At 45.8% G+C, this 20,588-nt stretch overlaps 1 protein-coding gene across 1 annotated transcript in view; it reads right to left on the reverse strand.

The window, feature by feature from the left end:
* LOC126266933 (chondroitin sulfate proteoglycan 4) overlaps positions 1 to 20,588 on the reverse strand; it is a 551,011-nt gene that overhangs the window by 111,013 nt on the left and 419,410 nt on the right. Inside the window, exons 14-15 of the mRNA XM_049971625.1 lie at positions 12,694 to 12,987; positions 1,858 to 2,415 (exon numbers count right to left, since the gene is read on the reverse strand). Coding sequence (XP_049827582.1) covers positions 1,858 to 2,415; positions 12,694 to 12,987 — 852 coding nt within the window. The remainder of the gene's footprint in view (positions 1 to 1,857; positions 2,416 to 12,693; positions 12,988 to 20,588) is intronic.

Raw genomic sequence — 20,588 nt, forward strand, 5'->3', positions numbered from 1 at the left:
GCATTTCTGTTAGCCGAAGTCCTCAGTTTTTTGTTAATTAGGCCATTTGGGTTATTTCTTTATAAAATTCCTTTACTTCACGTCTATACTCACAAATTTTTTGTCAAAAGACTACTGGTTTCGGTCTATAATGTCCACCATGTAAGAGAGGTTATGATGGCCCTAATTAGAACAGATTAAATAACGAAATAGTATCTAGGGTTAGCTGATTGCCGAACGATATTCGAGAAATGGAAGAGGATGTAGATGAGGATGAAATGGGAAATACGATACTGCGTGAAGAGTTTGACAGAGCACTGAAAGACCTGAGTCGAAACAAGGTCCCGGGAGTAGACAACATTCCATTAGAACTACTGACGCCCTTGGGAGAGCCAGTCCTGACAAAACTCTACCATCTAATGAGTAAGATGTATGAGACAGGCGAAATTCCCTCAGACTTCAAGAAGAATATAATAACTCCAATCCCAAAGAAAGCAGGTGTTGACAGATGTGAAAATTACCGAACTCTCAGTTTAATAAGTCACAGCTGCAAAACACTAACACGAATTCCTTACAGACGAATGGAAAAACTGGTAGAAGCCGACCTCGGGGAAGACCAATTTGGATTCCGTAGAAATATTTGAACACGTGACGCAATGCTGACCTTACGACGTATCTTAGAAAATAGATTAAGGACAGGCAAACCTACATTTCTGGTATTTGTAGACTCAGAGAAAGCTTTTGACAATGTTGACTGCAATACTCTCTTTCAAATTCTAAAGGTGGCAGGTGTAAAATACAGGCTATTTACTATTTGTACAGAAACCAGATGGCAGTTATAAGAGTCGAGGGGCATGAAAGGGAAGCAGCGGTTGGGAAGGGAGTGAAACAGGGTTGTAGCTTCTCCCCGATGTTATTCAATCTGTATATTGAGCAAGCAGTAAAGGAAACAAAAGAAAAATTCGGAGTAGGCATCAAAATCCATGGAGAAGAAATAAAAACTTTGAGGTTCGCCGATGACATTGTAATTCTGTCAGAGACAGCAAAGGACTTGGAAGAGCAGTTGAACGGAATGGACAGTGTCTTGAAAGGAGGATATAAGATGAACATCATCAAAAGCAAAACAAGGATAATGGAATGTAGTCGAATTAAATCGGGTGATGCTGAGGGAATTAGATTAGGAAATGAGACACTTAAAGTAGTAAAGGAGTTTTGCTATTTGGGGAGCAAAATAACTGAAGATGGTCGAAGAAGAGAGAGTATAAAATGCAGACAGGCAATGGCAAGGAAATCATTTCTAAAGAAGAGAAATTTGTTAAGATCGAGTATTGATTTAAGTGTCAGGAGACGTTTCTGAAAGTATTTGTATGGAGTGTAGCCATGTATGGAAGTGAAATTTGGACGATAAATAGTTTGGACAAGAAGAGAATAGAAGCTTTCGAAATGTGGTGCTACAGAAGAATGTTAAAGAATAGATGGGTATATCACATTACTAATGAAGAGGTATTCAATACGATTGGGGATAAGAGAAGTTTGTAGCACAACGTGACTAGAAGAAGGGATCGGTTGGTAGGGCATGTTCTGATACATCAAGGGATCACCAATTTAATATTGGGGGGCAGCGTGGAGGGTAAAAATCGTAGAGGGAGACCAAGAGGTGAATACACTAATCAGATTCAGAGGATGTAGTTGCAGTAGGTACTGGGAGATGAAGGTTGCACCGATAGAATAGCATGGACAGCTGCATCAAACCACTCTCAGGACTGAAGACCACAACACACAACAATCGAGAAACGAATTTGGGAAGTGTGAGTAGCTAAGCAAGGCCATTAGTACTGCCGCGAGAGCGTTTGTTGCAAGACCCGGCAGGTTAGTCACCTGGACGAGCCCGGCCTGCAGCTGGGCCGTGGTGAAGCGCAGCAGCGTGGGCGCCGAGGAGCCGCCCTTGGGGGAGGCCGGCGCGAGCCGCAGCCTGCCGGCGCGCGGCGGCCGCGCCACGCGGAACTCTGTGACCTTGCCGCGGTAGTACTCTGTGGCGGCGGGCAGGAGGGCGGCGGCGGGCAGCGTGGCGGCGCCGCCCTCGCGCACGTGCACGGCCTGGGCGGCGACTGCGGCGGCGGGCGCCAGGTACAGGCGCTCCGGCACCACGACCAGCTGCAGGCGCAGCCCGCGCAGCCAGCGCACGCCATTGCCCACGTCCAGCGTGACGTGGTCGCGGCTGCGGTTGGCCGCCGCCTGCACGTACAGCAGCCGGCCCTCGTCCACCGTCGCCTGGTCGAACTCCGACAGCGAGCCGGGCAGCGCGCCCGCCTCCTCGCTGGCGTTCCAGCTCGGTTGCGCCGACAGCGACGGGGGCTCCAGCTCCAGGTAGCCGTAGGCCGGCGGCTCCACCACCGTGAACACGATGTCCGTGGGCGGGATCTGCGGGTGCATCACCTGTGGGCGACCGACAAGGCATTAAGACACAACCCACCCTACAGCGGCACACACGGCGTTAACAGTCGACTTTAACGAGGTGCCTAAGAATGGCACATTAACCAGTTGTTTCGCAGCTGAATCACTTTAATAATACACTCCTGGAAATTGAAATAAGAACTCCGTGAATTCATTGTCCCAGGAAGGGGAAACTTTATTGACACATTCCTGTGGTCAGATACATCACATGATCACACTGACAGAACCACAAGCACATAGACACAGGCAACAGAGCATGCACAATGTCGGCACTAGTACAGTGTATATCCACCTTTCGCAGAAATGCAGGCTGCTATTCTTCCATGGAGACGATCGTAGAGATGCTGGATGTAGTCCTGTGGAACGGCTTGCCATGCCATTTCCACCTGGTGCCTCAGTTGGACCAGCGTTCGTGCTTGACGTGCAGACCGCGTGAGACGACGCTTCATCCAGTGCCAAACATGCTCAATGGGGGACAGATCCGGAGATCTTGCTGGCCAGGGTAGTTGACTTACACCTTCTAGAGCACGTTGGGTGGCACGGGATACATGCGGACGTGCATTGTCCTGTTGGAATAGCAAGTTCCCTTGCCGGTCTAGGAATGGTAGAACGATGGGTTCGATGACGGTTTGGATGTAACGTGCACTATTCAGTGTCCCCTCGACGATCACCAGAGGTGTACGGCCAGTGTAGGAGATCGCTCCCCACTCCATGATGCCGCATGTTGGCCCTGTGTGCCTCGGTCGTATGCAGTCCTGATTGTGGCGCTCACCTGCACGGCGCCAAACACGCATACGACCATCATTGGCACCAAGGCAGAAGCGACTCTCATCGCTGAAGACGACACGTCTCCATTCGTCCCTCCATTCACGCCTGTCGCGACACCACTGGAGGCGGGCTGCACGATGTTGGGGCGTGAGCGGAAGACGGCCTAGCGGTGTGCGGGACCGTAGCCCAGCTTCATGGAGACGGTTGCGAATGGTCCTCGCCGATACCCCAGGAGCAACAGTGTCCCTAATTTGCTGGGAAGTGGCGGTGCGGTCCCCTACGACACTGCGTAGGATCCTACGGTCTTGGCATGCATCCGTGCGTCGCTGCGGTCCGGTCCCAGGTCGACGGGCACGTGCACCTTCCGCCGACCACTGGCGACAACATCGATGTACTGTGGAGACCTCACGCCCCACGTGTTGAGCAATTCGGCGGTACGTCCACCCGGCCTCCCGCGTGCCCACTATACGCCCTCGCTCAAAGTCCGTCAACTTCGCATACGGTTCACGTCCACGCTGTCGCGGCATGCTACCAGTGTTAAAGACTGCGATGGAGCTCCGTATGCCACGGCAAACTGGCTGACACTGACGGCGGCGGTGCACAAATGCTGCGCAGCTAGCGCCATTCGACGGCCAACACCGCGGTTCCTGGTGTGTCCGCTGTGCCGTGCGTGTGATCATTGCTTGTACAGCCCTCTCGCAGTGTCCGGAGCAAGTATGGTGGGTCTGACACACCTTTGTCAATGTGTTCTTTTTTCCATTTCCAGGAGTGTAGATATGACCTGAGCAATCTATTCTCTCAATCTTAAACAATTATACATACTGAAAGGAACACGCAAACACTTCGTGTTATTTAGCATGGTGAGAAATTTCGCCACACATAGACTTTTCATTTTAGGAAGGTATGTACACCTCTTGCCATTAAAATTGCTACACCAAGAAGAAATGCAGATGATAAACGGGTATTCATTGGTCAGATATATTATACTATAATTGACATGTCATTACATTTTCACGCAATTTGGGCGCATACATCCCGAGGAATCAGTACCCAGAACAACCACCACTGGTCGTAATAACGGCCTTCATACGCCTCGGCACTGAGTCAAACAGAGCTTGGATGGCGTGTACGGGTACAGCTGCCCATGCAGCTTCAACACGATATCACAGATCATCAAGAGTAGTGGCTGGCACATTGTCACGAGCCAGACGTTTTCAATTGGAGAGAGATCTGAAGAATGTGCTAACCAGGGCAGCAGTCGAACAGTTTCTGTATCCAGAAAGGCCCGTACAGGACCTGCAACATGCGGTCCTGCATTAGCCTGCTGAAATGTAGGGTTTCGCCGGGATCGAATGAAGGGTACAGCCACGGGTTGTAACACATCTGAAATGTAACGTCCACTGTTCAAAGTGCCGTCAGTGCAAAAAGAGGTGACCGAGATGTGTAACCAATGGCACCCCATACCATCACGCTGGGTTATACGCCAGTATGGCAATGACGAACACATGCTTCCAATGTGCGTTCACCGCGATGTCACGAAACATGGATGTGACCATCAGAACCTGGATTCATCCGGAAAAATGACGTTTTGCCATTCGTGCAACCAGGTTCGTCGTCGAGTACACCATCGCAGGCGCTCCTGTCTGTGATGCAGCGTGAAGAGTAACCGCAGCCATTCTCTCCGAGCTGATAGTCCATGCTGCTGCAAACGTCGTCGACCTGTTCGTGCAGATGTTTGTTCTCTTGCAAACATCCCCATCTGTTGACTCAAGGACCGAGACGTGGCTGCACGATCTGTTACAGCCATGTGCATAGGATGCCTGTCATCTCGACTGCTAGTGATAGGAGGCCGTTGGGATCCAGCACGTCGTTCCGCATTACCCTCCTGAACCCACCGATTCCATATTCTGCCAACAGTCATTGGATCTCGACCAACGCGAGCAGCAATGTTGCGATACTATAAACCGCAACCGGGATAGGCTAAAACCCGACATTTATCAAAGTCGGAAACGTGATGTTGCGCATTCCTCCTCCTTACACAAGGCATCACAACAACGTTTGCGTATGAGAAATCGGTTGGAAACTTTCCCCATGTCAGCACGTTGTAGGTGTCGCCACCGGCGCCAACCTTGTGTAAATGATCTGAAAAGCTAATAATTTACATATCCCAGCATCTTCTTCCTGTCGGTTAAATTTTTGCGTCTGTAGCACATCATCTTCGTGTTGTAGCAATTTTAATGGCTAACAGTGTACGTGTTGATAAAATGGGGGCAGCAGCCACTCGGATGGAGGCTATTCGGGGAATAATATCAAATAGGTCGCGAAATGGAAACGACAGTGAAAATCCGATGAAGCTTCACACATACGTGTTAGGTTGGGTCTCTAGTACGCCTGTCAATCGCGTCACTTTGATCGTTCCTGTCCTGAGCCTTCAGCACGTAAAGATGGCTAGAACAATGTTGTCTATTGCGAAGTGCGGATGCCAGCTGAGTGATTTCGCCGAATTTCATGCAATCCGACATGAACTTGTTGTGCACTCTTCTTCACGACGATTCTCAGCTGCAAAGTGCAGAGGCAATGAGGACGCCCCTACAGCGATTCCGACGGCAGTTGTTTGATCGCGCACCACATATCCTGGACTTGGACTCTTACATGAATCGCTGCCTGTGCTGTTTATTTTTGGAACACAACCTGCGACCAGGCTAGGTACAGAAGTGATGACACTTTCTGCTGGACCTGACCGTCATTTTTCAGGACAATGCTGAAGCTCGTACAGTTCCAACTATTACTGATTTGTTTGACGGTCGGGGCTGCTAAGTGCTATATCACCTACTGCACTCCCCTGACTTAAGCCCTCGTGAGTTCAACTCGATTTCTAAACTGAAGGAAACACTTCACGGCATTCGCTTCAGAACTGCTACAAATTCGTCAGGCACTAGATCGCGCCGCTCGAACTGTCAACAAAACTGACACTGCTAAGAGTATACTATGACTTCCACATCGCTGGCAACGGGCTATACACGATGCTGGTGAGTACTGTGGAGGTCAGTAAAACTTTGAGACCCATATCTATTTTGTACGTGCTGTAAATATATAGTCGAAACTATTAAGGTTCCAACACTGGTAGATTTCTTTTCGTACCATTGTGGATGAAGCCACATTATTCATTATTCAGAGACATTGCCTCATTTCGCAGCATACAGGTATCATGTCTAAGTCATTTTGCAATTGGTTTTGATCTCCTGTGCCACGGCCGGGACTTCAACGAGGTCTTCTGCTGACTAAGCAGATATGCTAACCATTATTACACCACGACAACACTATGGCTAACAGCGCTGCACGAACTATCCTCGTCAAGTGCCCTCAATAACCCGAACTTCAGTGCCAGCCTTCTGCCCATTTTCCCCTTCTTAAATCGTTAGTATTGCCGAGATGCTACTTCAGTACCGGTCTCACATGTTTCAAGAAAAATGTAATTCCATCAGGTCACCTTCTCAACACCTCCTCTATTCTCAGTCTTCTAAATTCGCACCCTACAGTTTCCAGTGTCTGGATCTTTCTTTACTTTTTTTCCAGCTCTCCATTTTAAAGCCTGCACCACATAGTATTCGGTCAATTTTTTTCTTAGATTTTTTATTCAATGACTGCCATAGCAATTGCCTCTTTTTGTTGAAATCTATCTTGTTTACCGCTATTCTTGATGCTATTTGCAGGACACATTTTGGTTCTTCCTTAGTAATATTTACCAAGCAATTGAACTTTGTAACCTGCTCTAGTTGTGGTCCGTCAGTCGTGATTTTGCTCCACTCTTCTTTCTTTGTAATCTCGTGCTTTTCGTCCTTCTCTTGTTTACTTTCATTCTGAATTCTTAACATCTGAAGAGCCCAGAATAATAATGAGCCAACTCCATTTTTATAAATTTTACAGAACATTAATATTTCACCTTAGAAGCTCTTCTTGACCTTAATGTTCAGTAAAATTTACACTTATTTTCTAAAACTGAAAAACGTAATTAGTTTTACGTATGAATAGTACACGAAAACCAAGAGCTAAGTCCATTTTTTTCAGTTTTTGAGTTTTCACCAGTACGTGAAAATACGCTGCAGACCCAATATTTCCTACTTTAGTAAGTAGGAAAAACAAGCTCAGATATACTGTAAATGGGCTTTCAACAGAACCTGTAGAAGGCAAGAAAGAGGTCAGCCAATATGAAAAAGGAGAAATAAAGGCTTTATTAAGTGCTAGTCTTCAAAGTAAATAACGATACAGGTTACAGCTCTAAAATACCGTCGTTGTCAAACATTGTCGTGTTTATGTGCATTATTATCACATGAAGCTTACGTGTCCATGCCTTTATATATAGCGCTAAAATTGCTGCAGTTTTTTGAAAATATCGTTACAGAAGGTGAGATATTGTATGAAACCTGTCGTGAAAGTATGAAATGAGCAGAAAAAAGCCAAACTAAAATATTATTTTACCATCTCATAAGATGGAAGACAGCTGCCATTGTAGGTTACAATGTTTTGACAACGTGGCTGGAGATAAAAACATGGTATTTTAAAAGAATTAAACTTAATGGAATCTGAGTTTTGCAGAATGCTAGTTTATGTGGTCCCATTTCTGTACTTCCAGTACATCTTAGAAAGCTTGTGAAAGATGAATGTGAAGCAAAATTTAACAAGTTCAGAGTTCAAGGGCAAATAAGACACGGAGAAAAAAGTTGCTGTTTGTTGTAAGGCATTCGTGTTGATACACAGAATATAAAAAATAAGATTCAATATTTAGTGTCTAGTCTTCGAACTGCCGGGAATGCCCCTATTGATAAGAGAGGAAACATGACAACAGACACCGGACATCAGGATATTCAACAGTTAATGGCATTGAGAGATATACGAGTAGAAATAGTCATTTTGGGTTAAAAGAAAGTACACCCCTCTGAGGAAAGTGTTATAAGTCAAATGTTCAGTTTATTCAAAGAGCTTACCCGAGAGTTAAGGTTTCTTATGAAATATATATATATATATATATATATATACATATTTAATGAGAAACGTAATATTGCCTTCTGTTCCCGACACAGACTCGTGTAGTACCTATAACAAATATAGAGTCAAAGTAAAATGCCTCGAAGTGGAAAAAGATAAGTGCACTGAACTAGCGTAACTAAGGCGTATTGAGACTCAAATGAAGAATCTGAATACCTTACATCAGTTTCACAAGTTGTAAAGCAACACTTTTTACACTAGGAAGAAAAAAATGAAGGAGGAAAGCTGAAAGTGCTTGGAAAAGGAAGCCATATGTATGGGTTTTAGCAAGCATCTGCCTCTCCCTAAAATTACGTTTAATGCGATATACTATAAACGACAGTTACTAGGTATGCTTTGAACACCTAAAGTTGCTCAAATGCAGAGAGTACATTTTTCCTTTTCCCGGATGTGTTGCTGGACGAGGTGGTGCTGATGTCTGATCAATGATTCGTACATTTTGTTAGAATTAGCTTGACATAGCAGTGAAAAATCTTGATACATTGTGTGTTTCTGTTCTGGCCACAATAAGAGCCACACAATTATTCGATTTTTGCACAACTTGATTACAGTAGAGATAAGATTTGACACTGTAGAAGTAATTTTTTCAAAACGAGGATATTCTCATGTCTATGTTATAAAAACATGGTACTTACAAACCACGTAGCTCACACAGTAATCCTCAAAGATATGACAGAGGTGTACACATCTGCTCGCTCAAAACCTTCAGCATTGAATATTGATGAAGCTAATTTTGTCAATGGACAGAATTTCCGAATCCCTTAAACAAGCAAAAGTGTCCCTTTCCTACACATCCACTTATAGAACTCGTAAACAGAAGTCACCTGACGCTTGTCAAATTAAGGACGACTTATAATGGACTTTGGGAGACTACTTCTTTGAAATCTTCTCATCCAGCTGAAAAATCTTAGACTGGTAAGGCTCTACGATAGTCTCTAAAAAGATATGTATTATTATTACTATATAATTTCAAATTCTACAATGTTCTACTTTACACTTTTAGGCCTACTAACCATGTGTCGTGAGAATTACCAGGATCTGCATGTTCTGAAAAATTTCTGTGGCCAGAAGCAAAAGAATATTACGGCGGTCTTCTGGTTGAAGTTCGCAGAATAGGCAGTTTTGTATTGCTTTTTAAATAAAGTTTGATTCTTACGAGGACTAATCTGAAATTAAGCTCCGATCGGTCACGAAATGGAAACCACTGTGAAGATCTGATGAAGCTCCACAGTGTCTCTACTATGCCAGTCGGTCGTGTCACGTCGCTCTTTTCGATTCTGAGTGCAGAGGAAACACTTAAACGTGCCTAGGAAATTGCGTCTCCCACCAGGCATGAGGGACTTTTGAGGTATTTCGCCTGATGTCATGCAGTCCACATTACACGACTGCCATATGGTTCCTCCTTCTCAGCCGCACTCTTCAGGAACAATGAAGATGTTCCTTCAGTGTTTTCGATAGGAAGTGTTTGATCACCCACCAATACAGCCCGTAACTGGTTGTCCCTGAGTTTCACCTCTGCTCATATGGACTGCTAGTTTTGAAGACAATACGAGGGGCGTTTGAAAAGTCCGTGCAAAAATTAAACTTACTTACACGTTTGGGGTAAACCTTTTTTATTTTTCGATATAGACTCGTTTTAGACTTACACACTCCATCCAACGCTGTTCTCAGTTGTTGATTCCTTCCGAATAATAGGAATGTCCAAGCCTGCAAAATAGCTACTAGTTACGTCAATCACCTCCTCGTTTGAATAAAATCTTTGTCCCAGCAGCCATTTCTTCAAATTGGGTAACAAATAGTAGTCTGAGGGAACCAAGTCTGGAGAATAGGAGGGTAGTGAAACGAGTTGGAATCCTATTTCCATTGATTTTGCTACCACAAGTGCCGAGGTGTGTGCTGGTGCATTCTTGTCATGGTAAAGGCTTTTTTGCGGTCAAATCGACTTCGTTTTTCTTGCAGCTCGGTTTTCAAACGGTCCAACAACAATGAATAATATGCACCTCTAATAGTTTTACCCTTTTCCAGATAGTCGTTGAGGATTATCCCTTGTCGCCATAAAGTTTCCGGCTGAAGGAACGGTTTCGCCATTTTTGGGGCAGATTTTCCCTTGGTAACCCATTGTTTAGATTGTTGTTTGGCCTCGAGAGTATAGTAATGTATCCATGTTTCATTGAAAGTGACGAAACGACGCTTAAAGACCTGCGGATTCTCCCTGAACAGCTGCAAACCATCCTTGCAATACTTCAAACGATTCCGTTTTTGGTAAGGCGTGAGGAATCGCACTACTCATGTTGCGGGTAGCTTTCTCAGTCCAAATGTTTGTGCAAAATATTATGTACTCGTTCATTCAAGATGCCCACAGCACTACCAATCTCACGCACCCTAACTCTTCTGTCATCCATCAGCATACCGTGGATTTTATCAATGGTTTCTGGAGTCGTAACCTCCACAGGGCGTCCAGAGCAGTCAGCACCACTTGTGCCCATAGCCGGCCGCGGTGGCCGAGCGGTTCTAGGCGCTCCAGTCCGGAACCGCGCTGCTGCTACGGTCGCAGGTTGTGTGTGATGTCCTTAGATTAGATAGGTTTAATTAGTTCTATGTTCTAGGGGACTGATGACCACAGCAGTTGAGTCCCATAGTGCTCAGAGAGATTAGAACCATGTTTTTGTGCTCATATGGCCACTCCGAAAATTTTGAAACCACTTATAAACTGTTCTAATAGAAGATGCTGAGTCACCATAATGTTTATTAAGCTTCTCTTTAGTCTTCTTAGGCCTTTCATAAAAAATCTTTAATCACCAGACGAAATTCTTTTTCTTCCATTTTTGGCAATCACTCGACTTCCTTGATTCACACGAATGCCAAACACAAAGAAGTATACCAATATGGCTGAAACTTTGTGTGCGTTCTTTACAAAGATGCTACTAACTAAACATGACGTCGATCCGCGCCGGTGGTGCCATCTCGCGGACTTTTAACGGACTTTTCTAGCACCCCTCGTATTTTGGGAAAGTCAGCGAGCTGAAAACCAACACAGAGAATTTGTGGATAGCGCAGGCGACTGCCTTCTGCGACGAGAGTATTTGAAAGTTGGCACAATGCTACGACAAATGTCCAAGTCGGAGCGGCGACATTGTAGAGAAGTAGCTGGAAGATGTGACTAACTGTTGCAAATAAAACGTTTTCGATTTTCACCGTACTATCCAATTTCGCGAGCGATCGGACCTTAATTTCCGAATAGCCCTTGCCGTTCAAGTAATAAAGGAAAGGCCCACCCGGTTAGCCGAGCAGTCTAACGCACTGCTTTCCAGAGTGGGAATGAGCGCCTGGTCCCCGGCACGAATCCGCCCGGTGGACTTGTGTCGAGGTACGGTGAGCTGGCCAGTCTGTGGTTGGTTTTTAGGCGGTTTTCCATCTGCCTCGGCGAATGCGAGCTGGTTCCCCTTATTCCGCCTCGGCTACACTATGTCGGCGATTGCTGCACAAGCAAGTTCTCCACGTACGCGTACACCACCATTACTCTACCACGTAAACATAGGGGTTACACTCGTCTGGTGTGAGACATTCCCTGGATGGTCTACTGGGGGCTGAACCGCACAATGACCCTGGGTTCTGTGTGGGGCAGCAGAGGGGTAACGTGGACTGTGGTAGTCGTTGTGGGGCTGTGGACCACTGCGGCTGCAGTGGGGTCGTAACCTCTCTGTCATTTGTAGGTCACCAGTTAACATACAACATACAATAAAGGCAAAGCAATTCTCTTGCTACTTCCGGTTCATGGACTCTGCTCCTTCTTTCCTTGAGTAAGGCACTCTTGCCCGTGCCGTTAGCTGAGCTGTCTAACGCACGACTTTCTGGAGTGGGAAGGAGCGCCTGGTGCCCGACACGAATCCGCTTAGCGGACTTGTGTCGAGGTCCGGTGAGCTGACCAGTCTGTGGATTGTTTTTAGGCGGTTTTCCATCTGCCTTGGCGAATGCGGGCTGGTTCCCCTTATTCCGCCTCAGCTACACTATATTGGCGATTGCCGCGCAAACGGGTTCTCCGGGTACGCGTACACCACCATTACTCTACCACGAAAACATAAGGGTTACACTCATCTGGTGTGAGACGCTCCCTGGGGGCCGAACCACACAATAACCCTGGCTTCAGTGAGGGGCGTCGAAGGGGTGACGTGGACTGCGGTAGTCATCGTGGGGTTCTGGACCACTGCGGCTGCGGTGGGGACAGAGCCTCTCCGTCGTTTCTAGGTCCCCGGTTAACATACAACACAATACGAGGTAACATGTAGCAACGAAACCTTTTATTTTGTTATTTAGGTCTGCCACAATTTCATTGAGCATCTCCTCCTATTCAGCCAACACCGTCGTCAGCGAAGCGTGTAAAGAGGAGAGGTAAGGAATCATTCTCAGAAGGAAAACAAGTGCGACTGAAGCAGGCCAGGGGCCGACCTTGAGGACGTCGGACGAGACGACGACGCTGGTAGACTCCTCGACGAGCAGCGTGCGGTTGGCGGCGACGACGAGCGGCTCCCAGTAGGCGGCGGGGAAGACTCGCACCAGCAGCTGGCCGTCGGCCGAGGCGCGCCCGCCGGCGTCGACGCGGAAGGCGACGCGGTCGCTGTAGTAGTCGGAAGCGTCGTGCTTGTACAGCAGCGCGCCGCGCTCCACGTCCAGCTGCGAGAAGCGCGACGCCGCGCCCTCTCGGCCCACCACCAGCTGCCCGTGGCTGGGGCCCTCCGTCACCTGCGAACACAGCTCACACCGTCCCATTACCCGTCCTAAGTACCCCAGCATGAGGACCATTTTTCAATCCTGAACAAACTGGCAAACGAGATCTCACTTAAAGTGATAGAGGAATTTCCTAGGAATAACGATTAAGACTTCATTGCAAACCGATCTGACTCCGTGCACTTGTCCCGTTCCGCCGACGCGTGGACTTGGCCGGTAGCCTCACGGCTGGAATCCGCCACGTCCGGGATTATGGGTGGGGGTGGGTTGCGCCCTATTCCCGATCAAGACATCCACCGATTTTGACATTAGGTGAAGTTAGGTTAGATGTAGGATAAGCTAGGATAGCAACACTAGCATAGTACTGCAGCGATCAACAACTCCGGCCAGCCCGGTGGATTAGTTCGGTGAACAGGGCCAATATCGTAGGTTTGTACAACGCTGGCACGTCTGTAACGCTGCAGGTAGAAGTAGATTAGCATAAGTAGAACAACATAATCAAGACGTAACAGTAGTGCCCATAGTGAGAGCAAAATAACTAGCGTAGAGTAAGCTGTAGTATTAACACTTGAATTGTATTAATTAGGACCCACTAATTGCATAAAGTGGTGGGTTGTTATGTATCATATATACTGAAGAATAAAGTTTTTTTTAAAAAAAGAGAAAAAAACTAATTGAACGGCCCATGAAGTATCACCCCCTAGAACAGACGGCTGAAACTGTCTCAAAGAGGTGGAACCTCACAGCTCGTGAAGGGTACAGTGGCCGATGTGCAGTGACCAGTTTTCGTCTAAACCACTGAGCGAGTTTATTCGTTTGTTCGGAAAGTAACCGATGACAAAATCGAGGCTCACACCCTGCAGTCTTTCTCAAACGATTTTGCAGAAACTATTTGGTAGAAAAACTTAATTTTTGCTTTACTTCTAGCTTTATATGTCAGGTTCATGATGATGTCTCCATCATTTCCTTAATGGTTATAGTTATTGTGATAAATACGTGAAAAAGAGAATGCGAGAAATTCGGAAAAGTGTGCAATGAAAAATAGAGGTTGCTATGCTTTTGTATTTGGCGCACATTACATAATAAGTTGCTGTGTATGAAATTTAACTAGCATATTGAAATGTTCTTTAGACTTGGGTAGAGGTACTAGCCACAAAAAAAAATGTTCAAGTGTGTGTGAAATCTTATGGGACTTAACTGCTAAGGTCATCAGTCTCTAAGCTTACACACTACATAACCTATATCATCCTTAGCACAAACACACACAGCCATGCCCGAGGGAGGACTCAAACCTCCGCCGGGATCCGCCTATTTGCCACCAATCTCAGAAAATTTATCTGATGTAGAACACCGATTTGCGATGTCGCCGCGCCAGCGATGAAGCCAGACAGAAATATCCACAAGAGTCCAAACTTCCTCACAGATTAAAACTGTGTGCTGGACCGAGACTCGAACTCGCGACCTTTGCCTTTCGCGTGCAAGTGCTCTACCGACTGAGCTACCTAAGCACGACTCACGCCCCGTCCTCACAGTTTTACTTCTGTCAGTACCTCGTCTCCTACCTTCCAAACTTTACAGAAGCTCTCCTACAAATTTTGCAGAACAAGTACTCCTGAAAGAAAGGATATTGCGGAGACATGGCTTAAAAATGGTTCAAATGGCTCTGAGCAGTATGGGACTTAAGTTCTGAAGTCATCAGTCCCCTAGAACTTGGAACTACTTAAACCTAACTAACCTAAGGACATCACACACACCCATGCCCGAGGCAGGATTCGAACCTGCGACCGTAGCAGCAGCGCGGTTTCGGACTGAAACTCCTAGAACCACTTGGCCACACCGGCCGGCATACGTGACAGTAGGATGGCCTGCCTGTAGATGCAACACTTTTGGATTTCTTTATTGGAGTGGCACTTGTTCCTGTGACCGCGTTTCATATTGTGTTGTTAATGTGGCAGGGAGATTGAAGTGCATCTCTTCAATAAAAGAGAGTATACAACTCCAGTTACACAAAAATTGGCAAAGGTTGCACAGCATCTGATTGAAATACGGGAAATGGAACATAAAGTAATGATCAGTTATAAAGGGATCACAGCAATTACCAACACTTTTAACTTTTCTTATTGCGTAAAAATGTCAGCAAGAATATGAAATGTGTAAATGAACGTGGGCAGGTCGATAACGGGGCATCAAAATGCAACCATAAAAATGAACAGCCGATCTGAAATGAATGTTTTACCAGAGAATATACAGTCCATCGGCCTACCTGGTAAAAGCAACGAATATCGAAATTTTATTGACTCCATACTGTCATGGAAGAGGAATAAAAAATACCTCGACTGCAGTCGTTACAACATAACGCCGCAGTATCTAAAATATATTCTAGAATGTCTGCCTGCTTAGCCGACAGTCACTTCTAATGTACTGAGCCTCCAAATACACACATCAAAAGTTTTCATCACCTCGGTTCTGAGACTTCCAGAACCTGTACAGAAAATTGGAATAGAGATCAACATAAACATCATTTCTGCCCTATTTATTGCTCATGAAAGGCACATATCGCATGTTGTACCACCATACAGCTAGACCTTCAGCGGTGGTGTACACACCGGTATCTCTAATACCCAGAAACACGTCGTCTTACATTGATGCGTGCAGTGTATTCGTTGTGGCATACTATGCACAAGTTCATCAAGGCATTGTTGGTCCAGATTATCCCACAGCCGTTGCGACGCCTTCCATGACCACGCCGGTCCTACATAAAACTACCCCAAAACAGCAAGGAGCCTCCATCTTGCTGCACTCGATGCACAGCCTGACAGGGTTGCCTGCAAACATGTCTCCGACGATTGTTTGGTTGAAAGCGTAAGTGCCACTCATCGGTGAAGAGAACGTGATGCCAATCCTGAGTGGTACATTCGGCATGTTGCCGGACCCATCTGTACCGTGCTGCATGGTAGATGGACCTCGCCATGGACCTCGAGAGTGAAGTTGCGCATCATGCAGCCTATTGTGCACAGTTTGAGTTATAACTCGACATGCTGTGGCTGCACGAAAAGCATTATTCAACATGGTGGCGTTGCTGTCAGAGTCTTCCGAACCAAAATCCATAGGTAGCGGACATCCACTGCAGTAATAGCCCTTGGGTGGCCTGAGTGAGGCACGTTATCGACAGTTCCTGTCTCTCTGTATCTCCTCCATGTCCGAACAACATCGCTTTGGTTCACTCCGAGACGCCTGGACACTTCCCTTGTTGAGAGCCCTTCCTAGCAAAAGTAACAATGCGGACGCGACCGAACCGCGATATTGACCGACTAGGCACGATTGGACTAGAGACAACATGAGCCGTGTACCTCATTCGTGGTGGAATGACTGGAACTGGTCGGCTGTCGGACCCCCTCCGTCTAATAGGCCCTGGTCATTCATGGTTGTTTACATATTTTTGTGGGTTTAGTGACATCTCTGAACAGTCAAAGGGACTCCGTCTGTGATACAATATCCACAGTCGACGGCTGTCTTCAGGAGTTTTGGGACCTGGGGCGATGCAAATCTTTTTTTGATGTGTTTATTAATTGGCGGCATGGTAGCTCAGGATGTTGGTGAGAGGATTAACTGCCCTCTATAATAATAAAAAAAAAACCGTGAGGGAATGGTTCAACTATGAACTTCAACTGGTGTCATGGGACATCTGGCCCGAACGAAAGCAACGATCAATACCGAACAAAATGAGATACAGAAAGTGGGGACGTGTTTCCCTACCATGCAGCGGGCCCTGGTTCGACTCCCGGTCGCGTTGGGGATTTTCCTCCGCTCGTGCCCTGGATGTAGTTGTGTCCTCATCATCATCATCTCGTCTTCACCGACGTACAAGTCGCCTAATATGGAGTCGCCTCAAATAAGACTTTCACCAGGTGGTCGAACTACCCCGCATGAGCCTGCCGGCCATCAGTGTCACACGATCACTTCATGATTTCATTGTCTGGAATTAGAAATTTTCCCATCAGACCTAAGTTTTTACTAAAATTGTTTCCCTCCATCGTTCCAGAAGAAAATAATGCAATTCGTTTAACCGAGTCTACAGTCGGAACTATGGCTACGTGCAATTATTAATCACGGAGTAAAACAGCAGGTGAATTTATTATCAACTTAATGGCTTTCAGAGCCAAACTACTGTTCAATTACATTCTTCAAGGGATGAAAGGGAAGCGTCGCAAACATCTATCACAGCAGTAGCTACAAATCACTTGACAATATACTGCATAATCATTATCGGTAACATAATGATGAATCATCTAACAACAAACTGGCACATCTGTACCTGGCGAATCTGTTGCAGTTCAATCCTACAATTGCTTGTTAGGATTTCACAGATTAGAAGAGACGTTTTGTGAGTTATTACTTAGCTATTGAGGCACATGTTAACGTTTTTAATAACTATGGTTTGCCGAATCTGGGGACCAGGACGTCAAATATACTATTGACAAAGACAACTTTTCCTCGATTCTGATATTGTAACTTAAGTATCTGCTGAAGAATGCCACATCCGATGGGTAATGTTGTTACTGATCTAGTCCACATTTCTTATCGCACCCTCTGTAACAATTATAGGTCTCAAAATATAGACCTATGCCAGTATCTACTAGAACCAAATACGGCCACCAATCGCCTTCGTCATTTTTTTTTCTTCCGTCTTCCATTCAGTACTCATTAAAGCAAGGTGTTCTGTTGTAAAATTTTCTTGGTCTCAGCCAGATATCTAGCAGACTTTGAGTGCATGGCGGGATACCCAATTGGGAATGTCCGGATGGGGACTTACTTCCCAACATTTTCGTTACGACCAAGGGAAATATCACGAAAGCTTTGTTCAGCTCCTGGGGATTTTAACTTTCATAAATACCGACGTCGCTGTGTCACCAAGCGACGATGTACGGAATGTCTCCTGTAAAGCAACATTGTACTATGCCCCTTCTGTATTTTTCTCTTCAGATTTCCGCCAAAGCCGCTTTAGAAAACGAAGAAGCCTGGGACGTGCACATTCATGTGTCATCACCGTCTAAATCGATTACGCCTTCGTTCCTTCACTGTCGATGGATATTATTAATGGTACAATGTCACCGTCCGTTAGCGGAATAAATGTTTTTATCGCACCCGTCAGCGCAACAGGAGCAATACTTTCAAAGTCGCTTAAACCGACAGCCTTCGACTCCGTGTCTCCCAAACACCGCAATCAATAACGTATTTAGTTTTTATCTACCCAGACCATGCAGTCCACTCACGATGAACGTTTCTGTTTAATTCAGTGAAATGTATAGGGTGCTGTGGGACCATATGAACCAAAGCACCTTTTTGTAGAACTAACCATTACGTAATTATTACGAAACAGATAAGAAAATTTAAAAACAGACAATGAAGGCAATACAATTTTAAGAAATAAATACAGTTTATTGTACTTAATACTTGCCGTACAGTGCAAAGCGCTAACTTACTGCGAGGAACACGTGTACGAATGTAAAGGTTTTACCGCAATGAAGGCTTTCAATTTAGAAGGAAAAATGTAGGGTTTATCAATCGCATTTTTCATCTCTGATGGAAGCTTTTTGTGTGGTCAGCCTCGTGACTTGTTTGATAAGGCCCACCACGATTATTCTCTCTCTCTCTCTCTCTCTCTCTCTCTCTCTCTCTCTCTCTCTCTCTCTCTCTCTCGCTCTCTCTCTGTTACACACACACACACACACACACACACACACACACACACACACACACACACACTCAAACACACACATTGCCATATAAAATTTCTATAGAGGAAGGCAGTGAAGCCAGAGCAGAGCCCTGTGACACCACTCCAATCAGCAAACAGATTCACAGTTGTTCTTTGTTTATTTACTCGTATACTGGATTTATTTCCTATCTATGAAAACCTATACTACAACTTTTACCCTCAATCTGTAATGTTACAAGCTATAGAAAAGTAGAGCATGTTCTACATAATGAAATGCCTTTGTCAAATCAAAAAAGATACCTACTGTCCCCAAATTATTGTTCAGCCCTAAAAGTGCCTCAGGCACAAATGAATACACTGATTTTCTGTTGATGCTGCTACCCTGGTGTCTCATTGTTACGATGTACCTGCCATGTGGTAAACATAGGATTCTGGACACTGGTTTACTGGCAATCAACAATTAAGGCGCATCGTCATTCTGATGTTAGAAACCTACAATGGGACCGGAGTAGTAACTCGCGTCTATTTCAACAATGCAATCAGACATTTCAAGGAATTCTAGGAATTTGGCGTTGGATCTTTCGAATGTAGTGTGATGCGGACTGATAACAACGAAATACACTCTAAGACAAAAAAAGTAAATAATTAAATTAGAAAACAATAAAAAAACGGACACACCACGAAGTGATTATCTGAATGGGATGCAAATCGGTAGATGTACATGCTTCAAAAACAAATGATCACAATTTCAGACAAATTGGATGATTTATTCAACAGAAAGAGCTTTAGAAACTGAGCAAGACAATAAAGCGTAGGTACACCTCTGGCCTTTATGCAAGTAGTTATTCGACTTGATATTGGTCTCCTGGGTGATATCGTGTCAAATTCTCTCCAATGAGGGCTTTAGATAGTAATAATTCCGAGCTGGTTGGAGGACTCCGTTCGTATTGCTCCAAACGTTCTCATGTGGGGAGGGATCCGGCGACCTGGCTGGTGAAGGTAGGCTTTTGCAAATACAAACAGTAGGAATTCTCCTCGCGTGCGGGAGGGAACTATCTTGCTGAAATACAAGCACAAAATGGCTAACCACGAAGGGTACAAGACAGGACGTGGAATACTGTCGACGTACCGCTGTACTGTAAGAGTGCCGCGGATGACAACTGAAGGAGCCAGAAACGGCACTGCAGACTACCACTCATGGTTGTCAGGTGGTATGGTGGGCGATATTCAGGTTGATATCCTACCACCGGGAACTCTCCAGACACGACTTCAGCCTGGTATCTAGTTAACTGTCGTGGAACTGTCTTCAGTGATGAGTGCCGCATCGAACTGAGCGCAAAATACCAACGAAGACGTGTCTTGAGACTCCCCGAGCCAGTGAGTTTCAACCTGACTCTCGCCAGCCATACTGCCCAACAACCTGGAGATTTGGTGTGGGCTCCGATGTCTTTCACAGTAGGAGCCCTCGCCGCTTCACCGTTACAGCACACCGTTACATCGAAGATAGTGTACGCCCCGTTTCGTTACCCTTCGTGACAAGCCGTCCTGGGCTTATATTTCAGAAAGACGATGCCCGCTTGCACACGGTGAGAGTGTCGACTACTGCTGGTCTTAATGTCCGCCAAACCCTGCCTTGGCCAGCAATGTCGCCGGGACTCCCCCCAATTGAGAACATTTCGAGCACTATGGGCAGAGTCTTCCACGTAGCTCGGGATGTTGACGATCTGACGCCCCAACTGGAACAATTTGCCACTATATTCCTCAGAAGGACAACTAGCAACTCTAACATTCAATACCAAGCCGAATAACTTCTTACCTAAGAGCCAGAGGTGGACCAGCATGTTACTGACTTGCTCAATTTGCGAAGCTCTTTCTCTTGAATAAAACATGAAATTTT

This window comes from Schistocerca gregaria, chromosome 4 (assembly GCF_023897955.1).
Source record: "Schistocerca gregaria isolate iqSchGreg1 chromosome 4, iqSchGreg1.2, whole genome shotgun sequence".
In the NCBI taxonomy this organism is placed as follows: Eukaryota; Metazoa; Arthropoda; class Insecta; order Orthoptera; family Acrididae; genus Schistocerca; species Schistocerca gregaria.